General features: G+C 41.0%; 1 protein-coding gene and 2 non-coding genes across 10 annotated transcripts in view; 1 reads left to right on the forward strand and 2 right to left on the reverse strand.

Annotated features, from left to right (window-relative positions):
- Window positions 1–26,222, forward strand: part of LOC109572363 (zinc finger protein 383) — a 43,429-nt gene that overhangs the window by 2,675 nt on the left and 14,532 nt on the right. For 2 of the 8 annotated variants that reach the window (XM_019979114.2, XM_019979113.2), the window contains exons 1-3: window positions 20,559–20,736; window positions 23,968–24,206; window positions 24,475–24,533. In XM_019979114.2, coding sequence (XP_019834673.2) covers window positions 24,158–24,206; window positions 24,475–24,533 — 108 coding nt within the window. In that variant the 5' untranslated portion in view covers window positions 20,559–20,736; window positions 23,968–24,157. Of the gene's footprint in view, window positions 1–1,359; window positions 1,415–1,979; window positions 2,107–2,413; window positions 2,510–11,504; window positions 20,738–23,967; window positions 24,207–24,474; window positions 24,534–26,222 lie in introns of those variants that run through there. The other 6 variants (XM_019979110.2, XM_070772102.1, XM_070772101.1 and 3 more) reach the window with 5 other exon arrangements.
- TRNAE-UUC (transfer RNA glutamic acid (anticodon UUC)) lies at window positions 16,742–16,813 on the reverse strand. The gene has a single exon. It is a non-coding gene; the product is annotated as a tRNA-Glu (tRNA).
- TRNAE-UUC (transfer RNA glutamic acid (anticodon UUC)) lies at window positions 22,104–22,176 on the reverse strand. Its single transcript has one exon. It is a non-coding gene; the product is annotated as a tRNA-Glu (tRNA).

Consider the following 26,222-nt stretch of genomic DNA (forward strand, 5'->3'; position numbering starts at 1 on the left):
TGAAAGCATTACAATTGTAGAAAAAAGAAAATTTTTTTTGATATAAATATGTGTGAGTAAGAAAGCTCTTACCTGAGAACTAGAAGAGTTGACATTTTAACTTCTGTGTGGCTAATACACATAAGCAGGGGTTTTTGTTTTTTAAAATATTTATTTGGCTGTACTGGGTCTTAGTTGCAGCACTTGGAATCTTTGATCTTTAGTTGCAGCATGTGGGATCAAACGCTCCTGCACTGGGAGCACTGAGTCTTAGCCCCTGGACCACCAGGGAAGTCCCTGGTGGCTGTTTTTTAGAAAAAAACAAGAGCTAGTGCATAAGGGAAGGAGTGCCTCATTGTGAATGTGAGCGTGGTTGTGTGTTGGGGGAAGTTGACCTTCTCAGGCTTGGCAAATGAGAATTGCTTACGGAAGTCTTTAGCCCTAATTGGGCTTCCCTAGTGATTGAGATGGTAAAGAATTCGCCTGCAATGCAGGAAACCTAAGTTCGATCCCTGGGTTGGGAAGATCCCCTGGAGAAGGGAATGGCAACCCCTTCCAGTATTCTTGCCGGAAAAATATCTCATGGACAGAGGAACCTGGTGGGCTACAGTCCATGGGGTCACAAAGAGTCGGAGCAACTGAGCAACTAACACTTTCACTTCACACTTAGTCCTAATTAGAATAAACTGTGTTCCTGGCCACAGCCTGGCCACAGGCACCATTTAGGTAAAGCTGGCTTAGGGACCTGAGGGCTACAGAGGAGGGGTCCACTCAGAGCAGGTCATAGCAGCTCTGTCTTGGGTTCAGAGCAACAGCAGGACTGAGATGGGGCAAGGTCTTACCTGGATCACTTGGCTGAGGCAGGAACCTGGGTTGCTTATACTGAAGGAGGAAACAGAGCTGGACTCCATCTTAGGCCAGGCTGCGAACATTAGGCTACACGCATGGTCACCCTCCCAATGGACTCTGAACTTTGTGCCCGGTGTCTATAGAAATGGCATACCAATGGAAAACCAGACCCCCGAATAAAAGAGCCTTAGGACTTGGACTTGGACTCTCCGTTTCCTAAAAGAATATGCTAATTATTTCTGTAACAGAACAAAGTGGTAACAATATGAAGGAGAGGAATTATGACTTTTTATTCCTTTGGATCAACTAGCTGGGATCCATCTTGCTACAGCAAAAGCCTGGGATTTCTGGAGTTGAGGAATGAGGGGGATTTATTCCAGACTCCCACTCACTAACTAGAGTTATTTCCTGAGACCAAGGGAAATGGAAGTAATTTTGCCTGGAGGGTCCAAAAGCTGTAAGGCCAGAATTGTCTCTAGATATTTGTTTGATTTCCCAGGCCTGCCTTCTCAGAACACTATCCTTTTTCAGGAGAACAGCCCCAAGGAGGACTGATCACCCTGTAATACTGAAAGCCATGGCCCAGGTAAGTTAGCTGAGGCTCCTTCTTACCTTCCTGACATTCAGTTCTTTCTAAGAAAAACAAACACAATTTTAAGGATATTTGAGCCCAATTTCTTACTTTGTAGGTAGCCCTTCCATCTCTTTCCTTTCTTTGCAATTTTTGTTGTTGTTAGAAAAGAAAAAAAAAAAAAAAAAAGATTCATTTGTCTGCTATTTGGATTTTGCTGATTTTTTCTCTGGGGTATCATGTAAGTGTTTCCAGGGAATTAGTATGTAGGTCTTGATCAGATTCAGTTGGGGTTTTTTGGTCAGAAATATTTCCTAGGTGGTGATGTGTGATTCCATTAGGAGGTGTATTATTTCTGGTTCTCTTTCCTTTTGTAATGTTAGCTACCAATGAGGATTATTGTCTAGATTCATTAATTCATTAGAGGTTGCAAAATGATATTTAAATTCTGTCATTCATTTTCCATAGATTAGGTAGCATACTGTGTTTAAAGTAAAATATCTCATCAACTCTTTGGTTACTAACATTTGTGAAATATTTCTTTTTGTTGCACAAATAATACATGTGTTTATTGTTTCAGGGATCAGTGGTGTTCAGTGATGTGTCTATAGACTTCTCTCAAGAGGAGTGGGAATTCCTGAACCCTGCTCAGAGGGACTTGTACAGAGATGTGATGTTGGAAAACTATAGCAATCTGGTGTCAATGGGTAAGGACATCTATACTGGTATTTTGAGTTCTCCCCTGGAATGTCTCTTTCTTCTGCAGTGACTTTCTCAGCTACTTTTCAAGTTACCAGCTGAATTTCTGCTCCCTGTTCTCAAATAAATGGTTTGAACTGAAATGGAAAGGAAGAGTGGGAAATGAGCAGCTCCTAGTTGGCTATGGCTGAGCCTCTTCTTTGTTTGACTGTTCCCACAGTAGCATCTCTTCCTTGATCATCAAGGGACTGGTATTACATTCGGGTCTGATTTACCCACAGCCTAACCATGTTCCATATCTTTTCTTGTGAGCAGGACTTTACATTCCCAAGCCTCAAGTTATTTCCTTATTGGAACAAGGGAAAGAGCCATGGATGATTGGCAGAGAGCTGACAAGAGGCCTGTGCTCAGGTAAGTGAGAAATGACTGGACCAAGGCAGGGAACTGTAGGTAATAACCCAGTTGATTCATGAAGAAACAGCACCCTTGAGATGTGGTCTTGGAAGCTCCCATCAAAACAGTAGGCCTGTGGGAAAAACTAACTCCTTTGAGCATGAGTTTACGAATGACCTGTTCCATTCCTTTCCTCACTTACTGCTGTTTCTGCTACTCTTTCTCCAATACCCTTCTTAATTTCAAGTAGAAAGTGCCCTTCATATCCCCTGCAAAGAAAACTCTTTTACCTGTACTTTTTTTGTTTCCTATTTTTGGGCCATGCCACATGGCATGAGGAATCTTAATCCCTGACCAGGGTTTGATCCCATGCCCCTTGCCATGGAAGCATGTTTTCTTAACCACTGGACCTCCAGGGAAGTCCCTACCTGTATTTTTTTAATTTTAATTAATTTACTTATTATTTTGGCTGTGCTGGGTATTCACTGCTGTGTGCAGGCTTTCTCTTCATTGTAGTGCACAGGATTCCCATTGCGTGGGTTCTCTTGTTGGGAGCATGGACTCGAGGTGCGTGGGCCGCAGTAGTTGCAGCTCATGGGCTCAGTAGTTGCAATTCCTGGGCTCTGGAGCACAGGCTCGATGGTTATGGAGCACGGCACGGGCTTAGTTGTCCCTCAACATGTAGGATCTTCCTGGACCCATGATTGAACCCATGTCCCCTGTTTTGGCAGGTGGATTCTTAACTGCTGGACCATCAGGGAAGTCCTCCTACCTATATTTTAGATTCAGTTCCTTGCTAGGTTTTCTTCTTCTTCAGTTCAGTTCAGTCACTCAGTTGTGTCCCATTCTTCGAGACCCCATGAATCGCAGCACGCCAGGCCTCCCTGTCCATCACCAACTCTCGGAGTTCACTCAGACTTACGTCCATCAAGTCAGTGATGCCATCCAGCCATCTCATCCTCTGTCATCCCCTTCTCCTCCTGCCCCCAATCCCTCCCAGCATCAGTCTTTTCCAGTGAGTCAGCTCTTCACATGAGGTGGCCAAAGTACTGGAGTTTCAGCTTCATCATCATTCCCTCCAAAGAAATCCCAGGGCTGATCTCCTTCAGAATGGACTGGTTAGATCTCCTTGCAGTCCAAGGGACTCTCAAGAGTCTTCTCCAGCACCACAGTTCAAAAGCATCAATTCTTCGGCACTCAGCCTTCTTCACAGTCCAACTCTCACATCCATACATGACCACTGGAAAAACCATAGCCTTGACTAGACGGACCTTTGTTGGCAAAGTAATGTCTCTGTTTTTGAATATGCTATCTAGGTTGGTCATAACTTTCCTTCCAAGGAGTAAGCGTCTTTTAATTTCATGGCTGCAGTCACCATCTGCAGTGATTTTGGAGCCCAGAAAAATAAAGTCTGACACTGTTTCCACTGTTTCCCCATCTATTTCCCATGAAGTGATGGGACCAGATGCCATGATCTTAGTTTTCTGAATGTTGAGCTTTAAGCCAACTTTTTCACTCTCCACTTTCACTTTCATCAAGAGGCTTTTTAGTTCCTCTTCACTTTCTGCCATAAAGGTGGTATCATCTGCATATCTGAGGTTATTGATATTTCTCCCGGCAATCTTGATTCCAGCTTGTGTTTCTTCCAGTCCAGCATTTCTCATGATGTACTCTGCATATAAGTTAAATAAGCAGGGTGATAATATACAGCCTTGACGTACTCCTTTTCCTATTTGGAACCAGTCTGTTGTTCCATGTCCAGTTCTAACTGTTGCTTCCTGACCTGCATACAGATTTCTCAAGAGGCAGGTCAGGTGGTCTGGTATTCCCGTTTCTTTCAGAATTTTCCACAGTTCATTGTGATCCACACAGTCAAAGGCTTTGGCATAGTCAGTAAAGCAGAAATAGATGTTTTTGTGGAACTCTCTTGCTTTTTCCATGATCCAGCAGATGTTGGCAATTTGATCTCTGGTTCCAACTAAATGTTTCCTGTTACCACTCCCAAATAGTATACCTGTGTGTGTGTGCACGTTTGTGCATGTCTGCACGTACCTGCCCCAGCTTCAAGTCCTAGTCTTCATTATAGCTGCCCGCCAATGACTGATTTTTTTTGTTTGTTGTGCATTTTTCCTTTATCTAATATTTTTTATTTCCTAATGTGTGCAAAGGAGTCTGCCATATGATGCATTTTCTAATTGTGTCAACTGTTAAAAACTTAGAGTCAAAAAGTAGTGCTAAACAAATGAACCTCTCTACAAAACAGAAACGGACTCACAAGACATAGAAAACAGACTCGTGGTTGCTAAGAGGTAGGAAGGTGGGGGAGGGAAGGACTGGGAGTTTGGGATTACCAGCTGTAAACCGTTAATATTACATATAGGATAGATAAACAACAAGGTCCTACTGTATAGCACAAGGAATATAGTCCTTATCCTGTGATAAACCATAGTGGGAAAAAAAATCTATGGGAAATCTAGTGGAAAAGAAACAATTTATGTGTATAATTGAGTCACTTGGCTGTATAGCAGAGATCATCACAACTTTGTAAATCAACTCTACTTCAAAAAAAAAAACATAAAATTTTTTAAAAAGTAGTGTTAAAATATATCCATAAATAACTTTCACGAAGTAGTGCCTGGTAAAAGAATCAGATGGTGGGGAGCTCAGCAGAAAGTCACAGGATAAATATTCAGAAATGGATTTAATCTATACTGAAATAGCAGTTAGAGCCTCACAAGTGATTGCAGTCACTGTCTAAAGAGACAATGTTGGGAAAAACAAAAAGGTCTTTGCCTAAATTGGGAATGAACGGGGCAGAGAAGAAGAGATTCGGTATAAAGTAGGAGAACCAAAAGAATACTTATGGAACAGTACTATGTACTAAGCTTTGGTTCAGATGCTGCGATTATAATATTGAACAAAGCATTTAAAATTCTGCTCTCCTGGAGCTTATATTCTAGGGGATGAGAGATAAAAAGTATATATATATATATGTGTGTGTGTGTGTGTGTGTGTATATATGGCAGATGACAATAAATGCTATGAAGGAAGGTAGAGAAGGCCTTTTTAGAATTATTATTATTTTTCTTTAATAAATCTCTTTCTTACTTTCATGTATTTATTTGGCTGTGCTGGGTCTTAGTTGCAGTCCATGGGTTCTTCGATCTTTGTTGTGGCATCTTCTGGTTGTGGTGTGGAAATTCTTAGTTGCAGCATGTGGGATCTAGTTCCCTGATTGGGCCCCCTGCATTGGGAGCATAGAGTCTTAGCCACTGGACCACCAGGGAAGTCCTGAAAGGTCCTTCTGATGAGGAAGGAAGTGAGGGAACAAATAATGTAGATGTCTGGTAGAAGAGATTCAGGCAAAAGGATCAGGAAGAACGAAGTTCCTGAGTTAGGAGCTTTTTGGCTCCTGTCTTTGTGATTGGAACAGAATGAGCCAAGAGGGAATTATGTGAAAGGAAATTGGCAAAGTAGCAGGATGCATGTGTGTTTGTGTGCTCCGTGCTAGTGGGAGGAAGGGTGTATCTGCAGATAACTTGAGGTCTTATAGGCCTTGGTATGGGCTTTGAATTCTATTTTGTACTCAGTCACTCAGGCATGTCTGACTCTTTGCAATCCTCTGGACTGCCTGCCAGGCTCCTCTGGGATGTAAAGCCATTCCATTCTGAGTGAGGTAATTTGAACAGGGGAGTGACTTCATGTTTTTAAAGGATTCCTCTAACTCAAAGCTTGCTAATTTTGGATTCCTTTGGATAGAATTGAGGAAACTCATGAACTTGGATGAAAACAAAACAAAAAAATGCATCTTTATATCTAGTAATCTGTAATTGAAATTTAGCATGTCTTCCTATTATGATGTATGCAGCAAACCATGATAGTATTAGTAGTTCCTGTGACTTTGACATGAATAGAAATCACAGATATTTTCATATCATTTTACTGTTATTGTAGACATGCTGAAATATCATTTGTAGTCATCACTATTTCAGAATTACAGGCTCACTGCTAGGACTTACTACTTAATTTTACTTACTTATTTATGGCTGTGCTCCTTTCTTTAGTTGTGGTGAGTGGGGGCTGCTCTCTGTGGTGAGCAGGTTTCTCTTTGCGGTGGTTTCTCTTGTTATAGAGCACAAGTTTTAGGGCGCACCAGCTTCGGTAGTTCTGGCACACAGGCTTAGTTGCTCCTTGGCTTTTGGGATCTTTCCAGACCAGGGATGGAACCCATGTTCCCTGCATTGGCAGACAGATTCTTAACCACTAGACCACTAGGGACGTCCAGTCTTAGATATGTTCATAGAGAAGAAAACTCCAGGCAAAGGGAAGAACCCCTGTGCAGGCCCTTCTAAGAGGGGAAGGGTTGGTGTGTTTGAAGAACTAAAAGAAGTCAGTGTTGTCAACCCCAGGAGCAAGCAAAAGCAGAGCGTGACTTGAGATTGGAGAGACAAGTAGGAACTACATTATTCAGTCTTTGATGGACTTTGAGCAGTGGAAGCCTGGGCCAAATGTCATTTTGGCCCTTGAATAGGTTAGAGAGTATGAGAACTTGTTGGGGATCTGGGTTAGGAGTCTACTTGAGTGGTCTGGGTTAGAGATGATTCTGGTTTGAAAGAGGGCATTGGCAGTGGAGATAAAAAAATTCTGAGGAGGTTAACTGGATGAAATTGCTGAAAGATCCTATGAAGGTAGGAGGAAAAGAATATACTGAAATGAATTCCCTGTTTCTGGCTTGAGATATTCTAATAGGCTCCATTTTGATGTCTTCAAACTGTTTAATTTGCCTAAAATATCCATTAGCTGTCATATACTGAACACTTTACTCAACAACATTTACTCTACTTTTCCCCATCCTCCTAGTAATTACAAATTAAGGATTAGCTCCCTTTTATAGAAGAAGAACTGGGGACTAAAAAGGTTAAATAATTGCCTTGGAACCTGTTGTGAGTAACTGTCAGTTTTGGGACTCAGTTCTCATTAGTCTGCTTCTGACTCCTGTCATCCTTCCATGGCAGTATCTTGCACTCTATCTTATTATTATTTACAATCCTCATGTGAAACTCCTGAGAATTTTTAAAAAATTGAAGTACATCCGCTGGATCATCAAAAAAGCAAGAGAATTCCAGAAAAACATCTATTTCTGCTTTACTGACTATGCCAAAGCCTTTGACTGTGTGAATCACAATAAGCTGTGGAAAATTCTGAAAGAGATGGGAATACCAGACCACCTGACCTGCCTCTTGAGAAACCTATATGCAGGTCAGGAAGCAGCAGTTAGAACTGGACATGGAACAACAGACTGGTTCCAAATAGGAAATGGAGTACGTCAAGGCTGTATATTGTCACCCTGCTTATTTAACTTATATGCAGAGCACATCATGAGAAATGCTGGACTGGAAGAAGCAGAAGCTGGAATCAAGATTGCCAGGAGAAATATCAATAACCTCAGATATGCAGATGACACCACCCTTATGGCAGAAAGTGAAGAGAAACTAAAAAGCCTCTTGATGAAAGTGAAAGAGTAGAGTGGAAAAAATTGGCTGAAAGCTCAACATTCAGAAAACTGAGATCATGGCATCTGGTCCCATCACTTCATGGGAAATAGATGGGGAAACAGTGGAAACAGTGTCAGACTTTATTTTTGGGGGCTCCAAAATCACTGCAGATGGTGATTGCAGCCATGAAATTAAAAGACACTTACTCCTTGGAAGGAAAGTTATGACCAACCTAGATAGCATATACAAAAGCAGAGACATTACTTTGCCAACAAAGGTCCGTCTAGTCAAGGCTATGGTTTTTCCAGTGGTCATGTATGGATGTGAGAGTTGGACTGTGAAGAAGGCTGAGTGCCGAAGAATTGATGCTTTTGAACTGTGGTGCTGGAGAAGACTCTTGAGAGTCCCTTGGACTGCAAGGAGATCCAACCAGTCCATCCTAAAAGAGATCAGTCCTGGGTGTTCATTGGAAGGACTGATGCTGAAGCTGAAACTCCAGTGCTTTGGCCACCTCATGCAAAGAGTTGACTCATTGGAAAAGATCCCAATACTGGGAGGGATTGGGGGCAGGAGGAGAAGGGGATGACATAGGATGAGATGACTGGATGGCATCACCAACTCAATGGACATGAGTTTGGGTAAACTCGAGGAGTTGGTGGTGGACAGGGAGGCCTGGTGTGCTGCGATTCACGGGGTTGCAAAGAGTCAGACATGACTGAGCGACTGCACTGAACTGAACTGATAGATGATTTACAATGTTGTGTTAGTTTCTGGTGTAGAGCAAAGTGATTCAGTTATACATATATATGTATATATACACATATTTTTATCAGATTCATTTTCATTATGGTTTATTGTAAGATATTAAATATAGTTCCCTGTGCTATATGGTGGGAACTTGTCGTTTATTTTACATATAATAGTGTGAATCTGCTATTCCCAAAATCCTGATTTATCTCTCTGACTTTTTCCCCTTTGGTAACCATAAGTTTGTTTTCTAGATCTGTAAGTTTCTGTTTTGTAAATAAGTTCATTTGTATAATTTTTTTTTTTAGATTCCACATACAAGTGATATCATACAGTATTTGTCTTTCTCTGTGTGATTTACTTAGTATGATAATCTCTAGTCTGTCCATGTTGTTGCAGATGGCATCACTTCATTCTTTTTATGGTTGAGTAATATTCCAGTGTGTGTGAGTGTGTATGTGTATATATCACCTTTATCCATTCATCTGTTTATGGCCGTTTAGGTTGCTTCCATGTCTTGGCTGTTGTAAATAGTACTGCTGTGAACATTGAGATGTATGTATCTTTTTGAATTATAGTTTTCATCTTTTCTGAATATATGCTTAGGAATGAGATTGTTGGATCTATGGTATTAATAACTCTATTTTTAGTTCTTTAAGGAACCACCATACTATTCTCCATAGTGACAGTACCAATTTTTGTTCCCACCAATAGTGTATAAGGGTTTTCTTTTTCCTACACCCTCTCTAGCATTTATTATTTGTAAATTTTGGATGATGGCCATTCTGACAGGTGTGAGGTGGTATCTTACTGTGGTTTTGATTTGCATTTCCCTGGTGATTAGGTTGAGCACTTTTCATATATCTATTGGCCATCTGAATGTCTTCTTTGGAGAAATATCTATTTAGATCTTCTGCCCATTGTTTGATTGGTTTTTTTGTTTGTTTGGTTGTTTGTTTGATATTGAGCTATATGAACTATCTGTATATTTTGGAAATTAAGCCCTTTTCAGTCGCATCACTTGCAAATATTTTCTCCCATTCTGTAGGTTGTCTCTTCATTTTGTGTATTGTTTCTTATGCTGTTGCACTGTGTCTTTTTTCTCTCTGTATGCCTTAAACTTCAGTGGCCTTCCCAGTCTCTGTGGTGGTATTAGTACATGAGCAAATCTCTCTCTTGTCCCAGGATCAGCATCACAAACTTTGAAGACAAATAGTATTTTCACTGAATCTCCAGCACAACATATTCTGAGTCTTCCCTATCTACTACTCACATCAAATTAGTTCACTACCTTAGACTTTGGGCTTCCCCGGTCCACAGTGGTAAAGAATCCACCTGCCAATGCCAGTGATGCAGGAGACACAGGTTAGATCTCTGGGTCGTGAATATCCCCTGGATGAGGGAATGGCAACCCACTCCAGCATTCCTGCCTGGGAAATCCCACGGACAGAGGAGCCTGGTGGGCCACAGTCCATGGGATCAAAAAGAGTTGAACACATCTGAGTGACTGAGCATGCATTCACTTTAGACTTATCTCAGGCTAGTCTCCCATGTAGCTAACTCTCTGATCACTTTCAATATGTCCTCACATCCAATATGTCCTTTATTATGGACCCTATTCTTCTTTATACCCAGCTGAGTGAACTGCAGTTTACTTCTGACTCCCAACAACCCAGAGTCAGCATAAACCCCACAGGTTAACAGCCAAGATTGCTTTCACTCCTGACCCCAGCTGTAAGTCCCACCCACACTTCTGATCAACTGACTATAAATTCAGGTATTTCCATGCCCCCTTGCAGGCTCAATAATTTGCTAAAACAATTCAGAAGACTCAGGGAAGCACTATACTTACAACTGGAGTTTTACTGTAAAGGATATCAGATGAGTTGGTAGGCTTTGGATGCAGAGGTTCCACACCCTCTCCCTGTGAAGTCAAAGTGTGTCAGCCTCCTGGTGAAGCACCAACCAAAAAACTCCACTGAACTTTGGTGTTGAGTTTTTACTGGAGCTTAATTACATAATTATAGTTAAGCATAATTAATTGGCATAATTGATTAGGCCATCAGCCACTCAATCTCTGGCCTCCCTCTCTTTCCCAGGGGTTAAGTAGCTGAAAATCCCAGCCCTCTCATCATATGTTGGGTCTTTCTAGTGAACAGTCCCCATCCTAAATCTGGGGACCCACCATGAGTCACCTCATTAGCACAGTGAAAACACTGCTATCACTCAGTAAATTCAAAGGGTTTTTGAAGCTCTTTGTTAGGAACTAGGGACAAAAATCAAATTTATACTTTATTATATCAGAGAGCCCAAGAATCTTTCCCTGTATGCTTTTATTCCTCTTAGGAGACCTTTAACGGAGGTAAAAAAAAAAAAAATTAGCCACTTTGTATAATACATATTGTACGATGATATACTTTGTTTCTTACATATACATATAAGCTCATATAGATGTGTATACAACTAGTCATCTTTTATGCCTAAGCATTGTATATTTACCAACTTTTCCAAATGACTCTGGTCCACATCAATATTTGAGAATCACTGTGGTTTTCTATTTCCATAGATTCTGCCTGCTGCTTCCCACTTTACATCTCATTAATTTTGGGGTATTTCTTGTCCAGTTTTCAGATTCTACAGATACACTTGAAAATTCTATGTCATTTACTACCACATATTGTTTTTACTTTAATTTTTCCATTTCTTTTATAGAAATTTACCTTTTCACAGATGAGGTGGGAGAAGAATATTTACCTTTTATTTTCTTTCAGCTCTGGAATCAATGTGTGAAACCAAGTTATTATCGCTAAAGAAGGAAGTTTACGAAATAGAATCATGCCAGAGGGAAATGATGGGACTTAGAAAACATGGCTTTGAATACTCCAGTTTCAGAGATGTTTTGGAATATAGAAGTCACTTTGAAAAACAACTGGGATATCAAAATGGGCATTTCAGCCAAGAAATACTCACTCATGAGTACATGCCCACATTTGTTCAACAGACATTCTTTACTTTACATCAAATTAACAATGAAGAGAAACCGTATGAGTGTAAGAAATGTGGAAAGGTCTTTAGTCAGAATTCACAATTTCTTCAACATCAGAGAATTCATATTGGCGAAAAATCTTATGAATGTAAAGAGTGTGGGAAATTCTTTAGCTGTGGCTCACATGTTACTCGACATCTGAAAATTCATACAGGTGAAAAACCCTTTGAATGTAAAGAATGTGGAAAGGCCTTCAGCTGTAGCTCATACCTTTCTCAGCATCAGAGAATTCATACGGGTAAGAAACCCTATGAATGTAAGGAATGTGGGAAGGCCTTTAGTTATTGCTCAAATCTTATTGACCATCAGAGAATTCACACTGGTGAAAAACCGTACGAATGTAAAGTATGTGGAAAAGCCTTTACTAAGAGCTCACAACTTTTTCAACATGTGAGAATTCATACAGGTGAGAAACCCTATGAATGCAAGGAATGTGGCAAAGCTTTCACTCAGAGCTCAAAGCTTGTACAGCATCAGAGAATTCATACAGGTGAGAAACCGTATGAGTGCAAAGAATGTGGCAAGGCCTTTAGTAGTGGCTCCGCACTTACTAATCATCAGAGAATTCACACGGGAGAGAAACCCTATGATTGTAAGGAATGTGGGAAGGCTTTTACTCAGAGCTCACAACTTCGTCAACATCAGAGAATTCATGCTGGTGAGAAACCTTTTGAATGTCTTGAATGTGGGAAGGCCTTTACTCAGAACTCACAGCTTTTTCAACATCAAAGAATTCATACAGATGAAAAACCATATGAATGTAATGAATGTGGAAAGGCCTTTAATAAATGCTCAAACCTTACTCGACATCTCAGAATTCATACTGGTGAAAAGCCCTATAACTGTAAGGAATGTGGAAAGGCATTTAGTAGTGGCTCAGATCTCATTCGTCATCAGGGAGTTCATACTGATGAATAATAAAAGTTAAAGCTCTTTTCACCTTCCTGATCTTTTAAACAAACAAAAAATTCAGGTTTGATAGTTAGCCTCTCTCACTATTTTTTGTTTATTTTATAAATATATATATATATTTTAAAAATATATTTCTTAAAATATATTTAATCCAAATATATTTTACTCTAAGGAATTTGGATTCTAAATTGATATTTGTTTGTCTCCACCCCTCTACTCCCCCACCCCATCTTGTACTAATGTCACATCAACAGTTTTATCCTTTCCTACTGTTTTGTTCTACCTTGTTGGTGATATATTATATTCTTGTTTATATTTGCTTGAGTCTCAAGGCTATTCTTCTCTGATCTATATGTTTGTGCTTACACCAGTATCACACTGTTTAAACTGTGTGACTTTGTATTTTTTAATTCTTTGTAGAATTAATTATGATCTTGTTTTTGAAGTAAGTTTTAGTCCTTTTGTTTCATTTCACACATTTATATTTTCTTACTAGAGAACAGAATATCAGAAAACTAGAAACTAAAAAAGCCAGGATTAATTGTAATCATGCCATCTATAGATAATGACTTTCAATTGGTAGAGTAAATCCTACCAGACTTTGTTTTTAAAGAAAATGTAGTCATGGTACACATGTTGTACCTTTACCTGATTTTATAATATAGTCAAAAATATGATTGGTATTTCAGTATATAGAGATTTTTATTATTTTTATTGATATATTTAATGACATTTTAAATGACCTTATTATTCATGTTATGGTTGCATCTAATTATTTTTGGTTATAAAATCTTCCTTGATTAATATGACCCAAAGTTTATCTTTGGATGTTTTGGCCTTTTCCTTTTAAAACATCTGCTTTAGTTGGTGAAATTATCTATATTTTGTCCTTGTAAACTGTCTTATTCCTTTCACCAAGCCTAACCCCAATCTCATATGAGAAAGGTAATTAACCACCATTATCAATATTATTTATCTTTCCAGATTTTTTTTAACTTTTTACTTATATATGTTAGTGACATTTTCTTTTTTATGTATTAGTAAATATAATCATGGTGTATGTGTTGGTTTGTTGTATGATTCAATGAATTAATAAATATTCAGAACTTTTCCTATCATGTGGCAAATATCTAGTAAAAGTTGTTCATTATTATCATTGATACGCTCATTTTCATAATTGCCATTATTATTTGTGGAGGGCTTTCCTGGTGGCTCAGGGTAAAGAATCCCCCTGCCAATGCAGGAGACTCGGGTTCAATCCATGGGTCAGGAAGATCCCCTGGAGAAGGAAATGGCAACCTACTCCAGTATTCTTGCCTGGAGAATCCCATGGATTCTTTGGAATCTCAGAGGAGCCTGGCAGGCTACAGTCCATGGGGTCACAAAGAGTTGGACAAAACTGAGTGACTTAAGCAACAATTATTTGTGGAAAGGATTTTAACCATGTTGCTTACCTTTATCTAAGTCAAAAAATTCATAATGAAAAAAGACAAATGAGAGACTTCCCTGATTGTCTAGTAGATAAGACTCCGTGCTCCCGATGAAGGAGGCCTGGGTTTGATCCCTGGTTGGGGAACTAGATCCCACATGCTGCATCTAAGAGTTCCCACGCTGCAACTAAAGATTTCACAGGCTGCAATGAAGACCTGGTGCAGCCAAATAAATAAACAGATATTTTTGGAGGGAGGAGCCTGGTAGGCTACAGTCCATGGGGTTGCAAAGAGTAGGACACGACTGAGAGACTTCACTTTCTCACTTCTATTTTTTAAAAAGAGAGAGAGAAATGAGTGTAATGAACATAGGAAGGTTTTTCCTATCCCCATTATTTGGCTTGAGATTTTAAAAGGGAAAAAAAGTTTTTGTGGGTAGTCTACATTCAGACTTCATTTTTATGCTGCACAAAGATTAATACCCATTTGAAATCCTATGGATATAATGATGGGTTGGTGAAAGCATAACTGTCAAATAAGTAGGAAGAGATAAGAATATTTTTCCTAATTATTCCTCAAAAGTAGAAAATATACAGGGCACATTATTTGACCAGAATGAACGACAGTAACAAAACAATAGCCAACAAATATCTGAATATTAATTTAGTACTCCTCTTGATTAACGTGGCTTAAGGAACTAAATCCTTAGAATGCATTATTTAAATGTGATTGAGTATGAGAACACAATTGAAAAACCTGTGAGTGGCAGGCAAAATTGTATTGGAAGTTTTAATACTCAGTATGCATGCATACATTAAAGTACTAGAAAGATCATTAAAATGAATACAGAACCCAAAGAGCTAAAACAAGCAAAAATATATCTAAAATATGGACAGAGAAAGTCATTGTTAGTTCTCAAATGCAGAAATAAATGACAAAAGTAAACAATTTAAAATAGAAAATATATCTGATTGAAAGTAGACAAACCACTGATTCAGGTTGGGGAGTACAGATGACAGCTGAACAGTACCATGAATGAGAAACTGAAATGACTTTCAGTAAAGAATCTGTCTACATTGCGGGAGACCCAGGTTCGATCCCTGGGTTGGGAAGATCCCCTGGAGAAGGGAATGGCAACTCACTCCAGTATTCTTGCCTGAAGAATCCCATGGACAGAGGAGCGTGGCAGGCTACAGTCCATGGGTTCGCAAAAGAGTTGGACACAACTGAGTGACTAATATTTTCATACTTACTACCTATTTAAATATAAAAGGACATTATCTTTTTGGGTGATTAAAATATTCTGGGATTGGCAGTGTATATACTAAAAACCACTCTATACTTTAAAAGGGTAAATACATACAGTGTATGATTTTTATCTCAAACTTAAAAGTACTATAGATGTTTTTTAGAATATATCCAAAAATCTGGACAAAGTGTATGATTTTTAGAAAGAAATTGGATTGACTTGATATCAGAATTGACTAGAGAAGTATAAAATCTTTAATAGATTCTCTCCAGAAGGAACATTTTTTAAACCAAAAACATAAATGTCAGGGGAATTCCATGGCAATCCAGTGGTTAGGACTCCATGCTCCCATTGCTGGGAGTCCAGTTTTGATCCCTGATGAGGGAACTAAGATCCTGCGAACCATGAGGTGAAGTAAAAAATTAAACAAATAAATGTCAGCTACACTAAAAACATATATATATATATTTATAGATGAAACTATGAAATGTGTTAGGAACTCTTCCAGGACACAGACTGAGGTGGCAAGTTATCTGATTTTATGAATCTGTCATAACCCTAATGATAAAACTTGCTGGAAGGACACAAAAAAATAATATGCCCAGAATCAGTTATGAAAATATGCAATGTTAAAAATTAGCAAGCTAAATCTAGTAATCTATTGAAAGGAAATAAATACTTGTCACAATCTGAATTTTGGAACAAAACATTTCTAAAAAATCTTTATTTAAATTTGTTACTCACTTTTTGAAATTTGGAAATCAAATCAATTTAGTTAATACAGTGTTCCTTAGTATTTGAACTTGGAAACCAAATAGACTTGGATAGCAAGGGGTTCTTGGAATACAACAGAAGACAATTCACATGGAATTTCTAGAATTTAAATAACTAAAATATTATAAGTGAAAATATATTATCAATCCTCAATGTCTTCTAGTTGCACCTTTCTTATCAGTACTTGACAGAATGGGATATATTTTATAAATAAACAAGAGTTATCTGACCTGCTGGAATATCACTGTGTTCATTCATTTATACCCTGTCTACTTCTCGTTTGAAGAGTCTTTAAAACAGCTAATGAATCCAGTCATTGACATGCATTTAGTACGAGGATGTAGTGGGAGGTGGGAAAGAGGCTGTTAAAACAATCACAGAATTTCAACTCTCACTGCAGTTTGAATGTATGGTATGAAAGGTGTTCATTCCCATGATAGTAAGAAAACCAGGGCAAGATAAAATCATACTTAGGAATAAGTTTAGTAAAAGATATGAAAGATCTTTATATGGAAAACTGCAAAACATTGCCAAGGGAAATTAGTCAAGATATGTGGTTTTTTTTTTGGCCCTGCTGCATAACTTGTGAGATCCCAGTTCCCCAACCAGGGATTGAACCTGGGCCCTGGCAATGAAAGTGCAAAGTCCTAACCACTGGACCGCCAGAGAATTCCCTAGAAAAGATCTAAACAGATGGCAATACCATGGCTATGGATTGGAAAATTCAATGTCTTTACTAAAATTTCCCCAAATTTACCTATAGATTCAATACTCTCCTAGCCAAAGTACCAGAATGTTTTTTTAAATTTTAAGTTGATAAAAGCATTCTAAAATTTATAGAGAAATCCAAAGATCTAGAACAACCAAAATCAGTATTGAAAAAGAACAAATTGGAGAACTTCTGATTTCAAGACTTGCTATAGAGCTATGATAAACCAATGAAGACTGTGGTATTTGTCTAAGGATAGACAAATAGGTCAGTGGAGTAGAATAAAAAGTACAGAAATTCACCACAACAGACCCCAGAGCTCATCCTGTATATTCTAGCATGTCACAAAGTAATTTGACCATGAAACCTTTTCCCTCCTACTTGTCATTAATGTTTGTGAGAAATGAACACATCTGGAAAATGTTTACTTAACTAAAATACATGAGTAAGAAGTTAACTTTAGGAGATTATTGTAGGTAGTTAAAGTATTTGGGGTTAGGAGTTTTCCATGTCTGTAATATTGGATCCTGTAGAAAGTCTCTAAGTTAGTCCTGCTCTTTTCACTGAGACAAATTCTCAGTCTGAGTTAGTCTCAGTTAGCCCTAATACTCTAATTGTGCAGAATAATCTTGATCAATTATTATCACTTTGAACCTAATACTCAAGGAGGGTAAAGGAAGACAGCTTCATTTTTGTCTTACATTGTCATTTTTTGTTTGTTTGTTTTGGCCATACCACACAGCTTGCAGGATATTAGTTCCCCTACGAAGGACTGAACCTGAGCTCTTGACAGTGAGTGTGGCATCCTAACCACTGGACCACCAGGAAATTCACTCTCATTATCACCTTAAACATGCTCAGTGGAGCTAGGTCTTCTCTGATCCTCTTAAACTTTAATTAAAGATCATGATTTTTTTGATCACTCCTACTTAATACAGATAATTTCAGCTCACTAATATAAATATCTTCTTGATGAAGGTGTAAGAGGAGAGTGAAAAATATGGCTTAAAACTCAATGTTCAAAAAACTAAAATCATGGCATCTGGTCCTATCACTTCATGGCAAATGGATGGGGACAAAATGGAAACAGTGGCAGATTTTATTTTCTTGGGCTCCAAAATCACTGGACAGTGACTGCAGCCATGAAATTAAAAGAAGCTTGCTCTTTGGAAGAAAAGCTATGATAAACCTGTGTTTTGTGTTAGTTGCTCAGTCGTGTCTGAGTCTGCGACCCCATGAACTGTAGCCTGCCAGGCTCCTCTGTCCATGGAATTCCCCAGGCAAGAATACTAGTGTGGGTTGCCATTTCCTGCTCCATTGATAAACCTAGATAGCATATTAAAAAGGTGAGACATCACTTTGCCGACAAAGGTCTGAATAGTCAAAGCTATGGTTTTTCCAGTAGTCATGTACAGATGTGAGAGTTGGACATAAAGAAGGCTGGGCACCGAAGAATTGATGCTTTCCAATTATGGTGCTAGAGAAGACTCTTGAGAATCCCTTGGACAGCAAGGAGATTAAACCAGTCAATCCTAAAGGAAATCAACTCTGAATATTCATTGGAAGGACTGATGCTGATGTTGAAGAGCCAATACTTTGGCCACCTGATGAGAAGAGCCAACTCATTGGAAAAGACGCTGATGCTGGGAAAGATTGAGGGCAGGAGGAGAAGGAGGCAACAGAGGATGAGATGGTTGGATGGCATCATCAACACAATGGACATGAGTCTGAGCAAATTCTGGGAGATAGTGAAGGACACGGAAGCCTGGCGTGCTGTAGTCCATGGGGGTCGCAAAGAGTCAGGCCTTAGAGACTGAACAACAATATAAATATCCAGTCTTCATAGCAGAGTGAAATTAAAACTGCTTTCTCTGCTTTGATCTGTTTGCAGTTCATGGCAAATTATATTTTCCAAAAATTGCCATAACTATATTTTTGTTTCCACATGGTCTTCCAGAACCTTGTTATTTTCCCATCAGGAAGTGGAGTGCATGTTCTTTCCCTTTGAATCTGGATGGGCTTTTAAAACTGTAAGTACAGGGGAAATGATGCTCTGTGATTCTGAGACTAGCCATAAGAGGTGATTCATCTTCCATCTGAATCTTTCTCAGGATTTTGAGCTACAGTTTAAGATGTCTGTGTAGCTCAGTCGGTAAAGAATCTGCCTGCAATGTAGAAGACCCGGGTTCGATCCCTGGATTGGGAAGATCCCTTGGAGAAGGAAATGGCAACCCACTCTAGTATCCTTGCCTGGAAAATCTCATGGACAGAGGAGCCTGGTGGACTGCAGTCCACAGGGTCACAAAGAGTCGGGCACGACTGACCGACTGACACTAACACCATGCTGTTAAGAAGCTCAAACTAGCCCACACAGAAAAACCAGACGGACAAACCCTTGAGATTACACGAAATAGATGTCCAGCCAGCTTCCAGTTGCTCCTGGAATTTCACACTGTTCCAGGTTTAGCCATCAAGAAAAGTCTGAGCCAGAACTGTCCAGCTAGGCTGTTTCTGAATTCCTGACCCAGAAAAACCATGAAAGATAATAAATGATTGCTGTTGTTTGAAACCACTAAAGTTGAAAGAACAGATATACAAACAGACAATGCCAGATTGTATATTATAATAGAACTCTGACCCACAAAATCTGCAGAAACCAGAAAACCAAACTACAAACTTGGCAGCAACCAGTGCAGAACTCTCAGGACTTGGTCAATAACTGCTAGCTTCCCTATCTTTCGCCTCTGCTCCCAACTCAGAACCAACCGGAGAAAACCAAATCACCACCTCCAAACCAACCACAAAAGTTGCACTTTTTGTAGTTGGCTCACCTCTAGCTTCTCTTGGACAATGACCTCCGATCAAAATACACCTGAAGCCTTCCCTTTTTTTTTTTCAGTATAAAGCTTTGCCTGTTCCCTGCCAGTTCCCTGCTTTTGAGTCAATGACAAACATAAGCAGTGGTGGCTGCAATACTAGTAATTTGAAGCAACCTAACAAAAATGAGATAATACATTAATTACATAGATGGCCTGTAGAATTTACAAAAATACATTAATTACATAGATGGCCTGTAGAATTTACAAAACATTGTGGAAGAACACAATGTTCAATATATATGATTTTAAAAGCAGGTTAAGAAGACAAATAGTGAAGGACAGGGAAGCCTGGCATGCTGCAGTTCATGCGGTCTCAGAGAGTCAGTTGGGACTTAGCGACAACAAAGAGGACAAATATTTATATGAAAGGATATAAGCTTAAGAGCCTCCTGGCTGGTCCTAGTGGTAAAGAACACTCCTGCCAACGCAGGAGAGGCAAGAGAGGTGGGTTCGATTTCTGGATCGGGAAGATCCCCTGGAGGAGGGCATGGCAACCCACTCCAGTATTCTCGCCTGGAGAATTCCGTGGACAGAGGAACCTGGCAAGCTACACAGTCCATAGGGTCGCAAAGAGTCCTGCACGACTGAAGTGACACAGCACTGCACGCATGTAAGCTTAAACACAGTTATGCCTGAATCGAGAAATTACAGGTGTTTTGTTATTTCTGGTTGTAGACAATAGGACGAGGCGCTTGTCTGGTTTTGTGTTGTACGCCCAGCCCTCGCAAGCTAGCTGTTTCCACGTGAGACCCGGAGCTCACCTGCTCTGGCCTCGCCACAACCGGATCGCGCCTTGGGGCGGGGCTTGGAGAGCTTCCCTGCCTGCGCAGGGGCTTCTGGGAGATGTGGTCCAGCCGCCAGGCCTCCGCGCCCGCTTGCGCCCAGACCCCTTCGGCTGGGCCTTCTGGGTCGGCGGTGCGGGTGTATCGGGCTCATTGCGTGGAACGAAGGCTGGTGAAGGCCCTGTGGCGGCCTCCATGCCCAAGATCTCCAGGCCTAGAGAGGTGAGTCCCCCAGTTTTACTGGCTGAAGGCAGCGAGAATAGCCGAAGGTCCCCGGATCGTGCGAAAGGGGAAGGCGAAAACCGAAGGTCCGGGAGTCGCGGGGTCTGATGGGGGACGCAGGGAGCATCTTGGTTTTATTGAAATAGGGGTGAATCTCTACGACAATGGTCCCGAGATTGGTGGCCTGCAGGCATCCATGGGTTGAGGGACTGGAGGGCAGGGTTCCTTGTATTTGGGAGACAGCCTATGCCGGGCATTTTGGTTGGCGAGGCAGCTGGGGCTTTGCAACCCCAGGTTGATGGGGAAGGGACAGTGAAACAGGGTCCAGGGCTTTGGGAGTGTTGACTGGGAAAAAATACGCACAACCTAAAAGTTTATGTTTTATCTGGTGGCCTTTCTCACATGGCTCTCAGGGACTGCTCTGAAGAGCTAAGGAGGAGCCAGGATTATAGGGGTTTTGTGAGAAAGCCCAGGTAGTTAGAACAAGAAACGATTACTGTTAATTAGAAAAAAACGGACAGCTAAAGTTAATGAACTAAGCGATTTTCTTTGTATGAGGAAGTGCAGGAGTCTGGGCTTCCTGAAGTCATTCCTTTGATACGCACCTTAACTATCTAGGGTAAATATGCCTGTCTCCGGCTTGATACCGGTCAGGGTGCACAGTCGGGGCTGGCTGCAGTGGCTGCTGACTAGCTGGCCACAACATCCTTTGTTTACTTATATGGCAGGCAGCATTCTTAGTCCAGAGGGGCAGCTTATGGGGCTGTAAATTCTTAGGTGTTTATGAGGGCAGCTAGATGTGTGGAGCTGTAGAGAGGAGTTAGGAAGTGCCCCTTGGTTTGAGATGTAGTAGGGGTCAAGAAAGTGTTAGTCGCTCGTCGTGTTCGACTTGTGCCACCCCATGGACTGTAGTCCACTAGGTTCCTCTGTCCATGGAATTCTCCAGGTAAGAATACTGGACTGGATAGCCATTCCATTCTCCAGGGGATCTTCCTGACCCAGGGATCGAACCTGGGTCTCCTGCATTCCTGGCAGATTCTTACTATCTAAGCCAACAGGGACGTCGTGAGGTTTGGTGTTTATGGTGACAATATATTCTGGTGTCTCTTATTTTGGAGATAACTTGGACTTTGAGGAGGCGGGGCCAAAATCTCGTATCCTCACTTTTGTTGTAGGTGCTCCTGTGAAACCACCTTCATCTCTGACTCAGTGGGCTTTTATTTTTTTAACACTTCTTTAAAAAAAAATTATTTTAATTTGGCTGTGTTGGGTCTTAGTTGCTACACACATGATCTTAGATCTTCCTTGTGTCATGCGAGATCTTTAGTTGCGTCATCAGAGCTCTTGTTGAGGCATATGGGATCTAGTTCCCTGACCAGGGATCGAACCTGAGCCCCCTGCGTTGAAAGCACAGAGTCTTAGCCACTGGACCACCAGGGAAGTCCCTCAGTGGGCTTTTTCTATAAGTGAGCCTAGGGATGTGTTATTAGAGGGATGGGCAGATTGTCTTGGACACCAGGATGGGCTCTTCTCCAGCCAGGCCCTCTATGGATTGCCAAAGGCTTGCTGCCACTTTGCATCTGAGAAACTCCTGAGCTCAAAGTGGTCAGCAGCTTCGCTAAGCTCCCTGATGCTTTGGAGTTGAATGACCTTCCCCTGGGTACTTGCCTCTGGGGTAGCGAAGCCAGGAAGGTCACACCTATGGTCACTGCCATGTGTATGCGTGCTTAGTCAATCAGTCGTGTCCGACTCTTTGTGGACCTATGGACTGTAGCCCACCAGGCTCCTCAGTCCAGAGGATTCTTCAGGCAAAACTACTGGAAATGCTCTGGTCATGCTCTCCTCCAGCAGATCATCTCAACCCAAGGATCAAACCTGCATCTCCTGTATCTCCTGCATTGCAGGCAGATTCTTTACCCACTGAGTCATTGGGGAAGCCCTCAATCACCTCCCCAGTTATCTGCAGAAGAGAATTCTCCACACTCTTGACCAGTGAGGACCGAAGGGGAGTTGTAAGTCCTTTCTTGTCTCAGTGGAAATTACAGTTCCAGGTGTAAAAGGTGGAGGTATCCCAGTTGGGAGTTGGGTATCACACATGACATGTAAGTCACTGGCCTGGCTGTGTCTCTGCAAAGCCCTTCTGAGTGCAGACACATGATAAACTACATGTATTTAAAGTGTTCAATTTTATATATTTTGACATTTCAATATACTCATGAAACCCATCATCTCAGTCAAGATGACCAATATATCTTATCACCTCCTAAAGTTTCCTTGTTCACTTTCATAACCATGCTTCCTGACCCTACCTGCCCCTTCCATTTGATGGACACTATCAAATTGCTGTCCTCCAGAAGACTGTACCTACTTACATTCTAAAAGCATAAAAGACTGATCATTTTCCCACAGCCTCTCTAACGAGAAGCTTTTCGGATTTTGAAACATTTATTGATCTGATAGCAAAAAAAAAGAAAAAGAGAAATTCCAGAATTTCACAAGTTTGCCTTTTGAGAATTATAGATCTGTATCCCAAAGGGCTTCTCGGGTGGCTCACATGGTAAAGAATCTGCCTGCAATGCAGGAAACCCTGGGTCAGGAAGATCCTCTGAGAAGGAAAGGGCAACCCACTCCAGTACTTTTATCTGGGAAATCCCATGGACAGAGGAGCCTGGCGGACTACAGTCCATGGGGTTTTGAGAAGTCAGACACAACTGAGCAACTAACATCCCAAAGTGGGGCTTCCCAGGTGGTGTAGCGGTAAAGAACCCGCCTGCCAATGCAAGAGATGCAGGAGACACTGGTTTGATCCTTGGGTCAGAAAGATCCCCTGAGGGAGAAAATGGCCACCCACTCCAGTATTATTGCCTGGAGAATTCCATGGACAGAAGAGTCTGGTGGGCTACAGTCCATAGTGTCACAAAGAGTTGGACATGACTGAATGACTGAGCATGCACGCATGCATCCCACAGTGGGAAGTTTTCAGGAAATCTTCACGGAGGTGGCAGCATTTGCTGCCATGTGACTGGATCAACCTGTGAACCTACAGTCTTGAAAAAGTCAGAGCCGGGTACCCCTGGGAAGTAGGGGCATGCCTTGTACACAGTGGATGCTTAGTAAATGTTTATCACCTTAACTATACTTCAGTTCATTAACAGCGTCCTCACTTAAATAGAGAGTCCAGGCCCTAACCTGAAGTCTGGGCTGCTGGGACATCTCCTCTCCTGCCTACAGGAACAAAACAGCTACCTGAGCATGAAGGCCGCAGGAGGCCCCCCACATGCAGGAGTTCCGTCTTTCGTGGAGACAACACCTCCTGAAACTCCCTCTGGATGTTCCAGGTGGAGCTTGGAGAGGCTGAAGAGAGATTCCCCCAGCAGAGCCACTGGGCTACGGGGATTCCCTTCCTAACAGGGCGGGCAGGATGTGGGGCCACATTGAAGCTGGAATGACCTCAGAGGCTAAGGAAAAAGGTGAGAGTTAAATCACTGCTGAAGCACATAGTAGGTATTCAGTGAGTGTTTGGGGGGGCTGGGGACAAAGTATCGGGGTCGAAAGGCTATCTGTGAAAGTATAAAGAGGAAAAATCTTTCTAGGGGAAGGTGTGTCAGGTAATGGTAAACGAGAACCAATGTCACCAACTGAATGTAACATGCCCCCTTCTCCCTTCTTGGTAACTAAGATACTGGTCTATTTCAGTGAGCCAAGTTCATTTTTCACAGCTTCTTTCTTTTTACCCAGCACTGCCTTCTGAAGACTCTGTCCTTCTTCAGGAAGAGGAGGAAATGCCCAGATTACAGGTAAATTAGAGTCTGCCTTCTCTCCCTGAAAATATCACCCACATACCTCATTTTGAGGGTGTTGGGAGAGGAAAGCAATACAACACGTATATTGTGCTGGCTCTGGGCTAGACTTATGTTACTCCAGTTTCTCCAAATGTCTGAGCATTGCTGGTAGGAGTGTAAAATAGTATAATATACTTTGAAAAACAGTTTTAGAGTTTCTTATATAATTAAGCACACACTTACCATTGACCCAGAAATCCCATGGTATTTACCCAGAGGAAATGAAAATATATGTCCACACAAAAATCTGTATGTGACTAGGGGCTTCCCGGGTGGCACAGTGGTAAAGAATCCGCCTGCCAATGCAGGAGACACAGCTTCGACCCCTCGTCTGGGAAGATCCTACGTGCCGCGGAGCAACCGAGGCTGTGCACCACAACTATTGAGCTTGTGCTGTAGAGCCTGGGAACTGCAACTATTGCACCTACTAAAGCCCATGAGCCCTAGAGCCTGTGCTCTGCAACAAGAGAAGCCTCTACAGTGAGCAGTCTGCGCACTGCAACTAGACAAGAGCCTACGTGCAGCAACGAAGACACAAAATAAATAAATAAAATAAATAAATAAAATAAAAATAAAAAATAAAAATAAAATAAAATAAAAAAATAAATAAATAAAAAAATAAATAAAATTATATTAAAAAAAAAACTGTATGTGACTATTAGCAACTTTGTTTATAATAGCCCCAAACCAGAAATGACCATCAACTGATAAGTAGATAAACAAAATGTCTTACTCCATATAATTAAGAACTACTCAGTTGAAAAAAAAAAAAAAAGAACAAACTGCTGATTCATGTAACAACTTGAATAAATATCAAAAGCATTAGGCTGAGAAAGATAAGCCAGATATGAAAGATATGCCAGATAAAATATAAGGTAAAAGATAAGGCAGATATGTGCTGTGTACTTCTCAGACAGGGTGGGACCTGGGGCCCTTTGCTCCAGTGATGCAGGGCTTACACCTGGACAATGTCTCCTTGAGCAACAAAATCCAAAAAAAATATAAGAGACTAAAATAACTGCAATAACTGTGCATACACAGTTGGGGCAAATTCTGGACAAAAGATACATAAAGGGCAAAAAACCCCAACTGCCACCTCTGAAGAGCTCGGAGCAAAACCAAGGTGTTGGGAGCAAAAGCAGGTCTTACACATGCCCCTTGCACACAGCATCAACAAAGGGGTAGACAGAACACCTAAGCCATTCCTCCTGCCCAACCACTGGACACACCCCTACTCTCATCCTGTATAAGGAACCAGCTCTGGGGAGGGAGGCAGTGAGCGAGCAAGGGAAGGCTTTACTTGCTTTTATTCTCTGCTGCTGCAGGAAACCCAATAAGGCCTTGCTTGAACTTCTTATCTAACCTCTTGTCATTTTCTGTTGATTGGGAAAGGCCAAGAATCCTGGTCGGTATCAGTTCCATTTATACGAAATTCTAGAACAGGCTAGATTAATCTACAGTGACAGCAGATCATTGGTTGTTGAGAGCAAGGAGTCAGGACAGGGAATCAACTAGGAGGAAACAACACAAGGGAACTTTCTGGAGTGATGGAAATGATCTATGTCATGATTGGTATGTGAGTTACACAGGGGTATTCTTTTGTCAAAACTCATCAGCTGGTATACTTAGGGTTCATGTTGGTTC

Source organism: Bos indicus, chromosome 18 (assembly GCF_029378745.1).
Source record: "Bos indicus isolate NIAB-ARS_2022 breed Sahiwal x Tharparkar chromosome 18, NIAB-ARS_B.indTharparkar_mat_pri_1.0, whole genome shotgun sequence".
NCBI classification, from domain to species: Eukaryota; Metazoa; Chordata; class Mammalia; order Artiodactyla; family Bovidae; genus Bos; species Bos indicus.